The sequence below is a fragment of the Squalius cephalus genome (assembly GCF_949319135.1).
Source record: "Squalius cephalus genome assembly, chromosome: 2".
Classification (NCBI taxonomy): Eukaryota; Metazoa; Chordata; class Actinopteri; order Cypriniformes; family Leuciscidae; genus Squalius; species Squalius cephalus.
Window position 1 is genome coordinate 30,046,841 of NC_137123.1, and position 5,312 is coordinate 30,052,152.

General features: G+C 41.2%; 1 protein-coding gene across 1 annotated transcript; it reads right to left on the reverse strand.

Annotated features, from left to right (window-relative positions):
• Positions 1 to 250: 250 nt before the first annotated feature.
• On the reverse strand, positions 251 to 2,818 carry LOC307154580 (uncharacterized protein). Its single transcript, XM_079864581.1, has 4 exons — positions 2,531 to 2,818; positions 1,585 to 1,716; positions 1,336 to 1,473; positions 251 to 1,078 (listed from the first exon to the last, which is right to left on the reverse strand). The coding sequence occupies exons 1-4, from the start codon at positions 2,607 to 2,609 to the stop codon at positions 348 to 350; spliced, it is 1,080 nt and encodes a 359-aa protein (XP_079720707.1). The 5' UTR covers positions 2,610 to 2,818; the 3' UTR covers positions 251 to 347.
• Between the last annotated feature and the right edge of the window lie 2,494 nt (positions 2,819 to 5,312).

Genomic DNA, 5,312 nt, shown 5'->3' on the forward strand with positions numbered 1-5,312 from the left:
TTTACGTTCATTATAACTGTAATGTTATGCATTTTAGACATGAGGCAATTTAGTGCAGTCTTTCATCTCGTGAAACTTTACAGACTCTGCTGTGTGTGTTCAAGCATTTTGAAGGAGGCGTGGCTTTGGAGGGTGGGATCTCACGCATTGATTCCAATGAGCCATTATGTGAGAGAACAGCCAAACTAACACTGGAATACAAAAATCTAATTCCTTGTTTTCCCACTTAAATAAATAAAAAAGAGGAAATGGTCTTACAAGTGTGAGATTTATTTGGTGATAAACAGGGAAAACACACCATACATCCAATGGTTAAATCAGCACAGTTAATTGCATGTATAGCCACATTACTTATGGCCAGGACATTGGCCATAAGGGTAAGCTAGCTTGGGCGGTTTGGCTGCAGGCTTCATTGGAGGCTTCGGGGGTTCGGCCGCAGGCTTCATTGGAGGCTTCGGGGGTTCCATTGCAGGCTTCACAGGAGGCTTTGGGGGTTCCGCTGCAGGCTTCACAGGAGGCTTCGGGGGTTCCGCTGGCAGTTCGTCTGAAGGCTCCGGCGGTTCGGTAGAAGGCTCAGGCAGTTCAGCAGAAGGTTCCGGCAGTTCTGTAGAAGGCTCTGGCAGTTCGTTAGAAGGCTCCGGCTCTTCGGAAGAAGGCTCCGGCAGTTCAGAAGGCGGCTCCGGCTCTTCGGTAGAAGGCTCCGGCTCAGGTAGTTCGGCGGAAGGCTTCACTGGAGACTTCGGAGGTTCAGCTGCAGGCTTTACTGGAGGCTTCGGAGGTTCGGCTGCAGGCTTTCCTGGAGGCTTTGGAGGTTCGGCTGGAGGCTTCACTGGAGGCTTGGCTGCAGGCTTTCCTGGAGGCTTTGGAGGTTCGGCTGGAGGCTTCACTGGAGGCTTGGCTGCAGGCTTTGGAGGTTCAGCTGCAGGCTTCACTGGAGGCTTGGCTGCAGGCTTTCCTGGAGGCTTTGGAGGTTCGGCTGCAGGCTTCACTGGAGGCTTTGGAGGTTCGGCTGCAGGCTTCACTGGAGGCTTGGCTGCAGGCTTTCCTGGAGGCTTCGGCTGTTCGGCTGCAGGCTTCACTGGATGGATACAGATAGTCAACTTCAGTCAGTCCGTTTAGAGGCATTCAGTCTCAGATACATCACAAAACCCAAATAACAAGTTTTACTCCTCTTAATTATTAATCATGATCGTATTAATCATATGAATTAATTTTGTAAAGCCATCCTGTGCTTTAAACCGTGCTATTGGCTGAATACTTTACATTGAGAACAATTAATTATAAAACAAGACACTGAAATGAGGAAGCTGACCCAAACACTAATATAATAAATACCTGCAAATGGATCCATACACTGATGTCCACATCCATTGCTGCAGCATTTCTCATTGTTCAGACAGTCACTGTCATAGTAACACAACTCTGCACACATTCCTGCTCCAGAATTTGTGCTTGGACACTCCCCTGCCTTTGCTGTTATAGAGACACATGACAGAGAAACCACGTCACTGAATACTGAATGTCTCATACACTGTATGAAATTTTCTGGAAGACATACAGCATGCATCAATAATTAAAACTCACTGAAAACAGGCGGCACACACGCAGGCCCACAGGGAAATTGACAGCATTTGTGTCCTCCAGAGCAGTCTCTATCAGAAGTGCATCCTCGTCGGGAGGGCACGACTGTCAGCGTCGCCGGGCAATGACCAGACACTACAGTAGAGGATTCAAGAGGAACATTAGGGGAGACCAGGAAGTGCTGTAATAGCTTGCTTCAGCATTTGCAAGTCAAGGGTTTTGCAATGAGTCTCAAACTTTATAATATTCACACATTTATCTGCTTCATTTCAAGTAGCTTAGAAATCTACCATTTTTCACTAAATTGCATCAATCGGTTTCAAAGATTAAGAGTGCAATTACAACCTACCCCACTGTAGTAGAGTGAGTAATAGTGTAATGCTGATAGAAAACATGGACAGTTAATATGTTGTATACAAATTTACTGGTGTACATCTTCAAAAATGATGCCATCCCCATGACCACCCTCATTTCCTTTTAAGCATTTTAATAAGCTACTCAACAGAAAACAAAACAAATATAGAAACCCACTATATATGTAAAATGCAGAGTTATCGGTTATAATTAGCCACCCATGTTATATTGTAGGCTTATGCATTTCTTAAAACAAAAAAACAAAAAAACTTTAGGTAAAAGTTTAAACTCAGGATTGATACAGTCTGGTAACAATTTGTAGACATATTACACTAATGTTCTTGTTTTACAGTAAACAAATGCCTATTAGTGATTATATGGGTTTAACTTGTACAATGAAAAATGCATAAACTTATGACAGTTTGCATATTTATACTTTGCTTATTATTAAAACTAAACCAACATACAAAGATGAACTTCCACTTGACGTCTGTACTGTATTTTTGTAAGCAGATGTATCTGAAAACAAATTTTGCAAGGCACTTTATGTATGCACTTCTTCAGGCTGCGTAATGAAGCTAAAATAACTTCTCACCTCCAGCATCTGTTGTGCTTAAACAAGCAGACAGACACAATAAAACAGCACTAAACGAGCAGTACACTTGAGCTGTCATCCTCTCGACCTGCAATCTCAAAATCAACTCTGCTGGAAGATGCACTGAATTAGTGAGTCAGGAGGGGCAGACAGCAAGGACCACAAAACTACAAAGAAAAACCCCTGTTGCTGCATCAAATTATCAGCTGAGTCCCACAACAAACGCTATCAAAAGCGTTTAAAACACTTTTTGAAAATGCGTTTTTAAAGATCCAATTGGGGGTCTGGGTAATTCCAACCCTAATGAAAATCACTTGCCTGTAGCTTTCTAATATAGCCTAATCTTGAAGACCTTGATTAGCTTGTTCAGGTGTGATTGATTAGGGTTGGATTTCGTAATAATTACCATAATTAGGAGATGATTGATTGTTTTTATGGCAACACTATCAACGGCAAATGAATCTGCATCGATCACGTGGTACAAGTCGGAGTTCTACCACAAGTTACAAGTTGTGAAGAAGAAGAAGAAGAAGAAGAAGAAGAAGAAGAAGAAGTTACAAGTTGTAATTATGACTAAACTCCTACACCTAAACTCTCCAGGAAATGGATCTCTACTGGAGACTGGCATAAATCTGCATTGAACATCAAGAGACACAGGGGCATGTCTAGAATTTGAATCTGAATTTTTCAATTGTTGATTGATTTGCGATGTGAATCCATGCAAGTAATTATGAATGAAAACAATGTTTCCAGCCACAGTAGTGAATATAGGGGAATACACAGCCATGGTTATATCATAGCCAATTTAATATTGGATGGTTTCATATGGATTGCATAATCAGATAATATTTGTTCACTCAAGCTTTCTATAGACATATTTCTTATCGTGACCGAGGCAAGTAGCCTATAGAGTTTTGGTTTATTTCTGTGACGGAGACCGAGACGGCAGGAAGCGCACCCTGTTTGTTTTCTTTATTTTACAAAAGCACAACATTTAATTGTTATTGTGAGTGTACATAAATAAAAGTTTGTTCGCGTTTGTCGAACGCTAATTTAACATGCCCGAAATAAAATCAGATTTTAGAAGAATTTGTAGCGCCACTCGGACAGGTGTGCCAAAACACTTATTTATAAACTAACGACGTCTTCACCTACACAAAAACCTGCTCGCTTCAGGCTTGAAAAGAGATGTGGGTTGCCCAATTTTCCGTTTTAGGGAAAAAAGCAGCTTGTACAAAGCTCCTGGATGTCACAATTCCTGTCGCAAACAGACAAAGTGACAAGGAGCCACGTAGTCGGCAGGGTTCGAACCTGCGCGGGGAGACCCCAATGGATTTCAAGTCCATCGCCTTAACCTCTCGGCCACGACTACTCCCGCCAGTGAGTCACACGGTATTTTCATTTCTGGATTTGAGCATCAGAGAACACCTGGGCCAACTATCAATGTGGATGGCGAAAATATTGTGTTGGCAAAAAGGAGTTCAACAACGTCTTCACCTACACGAAAAGACTCCCATGATCCAGATTTGGACTGGGGATGCTGCGGGCACAACACAGAGTACTAAATGCTATACAGAGAAAGCAATCTTTCCACTTGCCCCGGGCCTGCACATACAGAGTCAACGGCAAGCTTCAGCTCAGTTCTCTCAAAGTCCCCCACCACCGCTTGCTTAGACAGTAGGGACTTTAAGCAACAGCCTCTGGTGGTACGGCAACGGCATTCTGTCGTTCTATTGTGTGCGCATGAGCGACATTAACTGCTACCTCGTGACATTCTACGTAACCGTCTACTACAGGAGAACAGCTGATTTTCCGTAGTCGTTACTACGTGACAGATTAAGAAAGTTAATGTTATGTTTTAGGTTATGTAGCATTGTAATCATTTCTGTATATCATTAAATGCCAAAAGCAACCCTTCTCTTGCTTTTTAAAATCACTTCCTTTTTTTGTATTTTGTCTGATGATTAAATTACCCCTACGCCATCCTCTTTACTGTTGATTAGTGATTTTTGCGCTCTTTAGCTACGGCAGTTAACGCTTTTTACAATCACTTTGCTACTATTTTCAGAACCTTGATGTCATTTTTCAAAACTCTAGACACAAAACTCAAAACGGTTATCACTTGTAACACAGGCTGTCTAATGTTCAAAACACTGCATTGTGCATTCACATATTTAAAGAAATCTTGCACTTGCACAATCATTGGTTCAAAAAACTAATTTACTGTGAAATACCATTGAAACATAACTATAGATCACCCACACACAAGCAACCGATAGTTTCACTGTGTCATTGTTCGTACAATCATTAAATATTGTAGAACAAAATAGGTGATACAGGTTTCATTATGGTACTACATGTACAGTAAATACATCTCTGTAAAAGTACTGCAGTAGTAGAGAGAATACTACAGACACAGTGGAATCATTGAACAAAGTTTGTAATATATTGATGCAAAACACTACAGTAGGCTACAATCACAACATAGGTTTATTTGAATCAAAGCAAAAATAATTAGCAATGAAATAGAAAAGTAAAGACAGTACTGTAAAACATCAAATGCAGTGTTCCTCAACTTGCTTGCTTGTACTGTAAGAAACAAAACAGGAGTGATTATCTATACAGTGCAGTACTGTCAATACTGTATAGTCTGAAAAGGTGGTACAGTATTTGGGACCATATACACAGTCTGATGAAGCATTATGATAAAATATTAGGCTACATCCATGGATATTGTAGTCTAATTGGTTCATGCTCCACGCTAATTGGTGACAAACAATGA

Bases quoted from the DNA above. Each gene is read 5' to 3' on its own strand.
- LOC307154580 (XM_079864581.1), bottom strand. From the start codon at position 2,609: ATGACAGCTCAAGTGTACTGCTCGTTTAGTGCTGTTTTATTGTGTCTG. The intron at 1,717-2,530 runs GTGAGAAGTTAT...CCTCTACTGTAG, and splicing joins AAGCACAACAGATGCTGGAG to TGTCTGGTCATTGCCCGGCG. The intron at 1,474-1,584 runs GTGAGTTTTAAT...TCTCTATAACAG, and splicing joins GTGTGTGCCGCCTGTTTTCA to CAAAGGCAGGGGAGTGTCCA.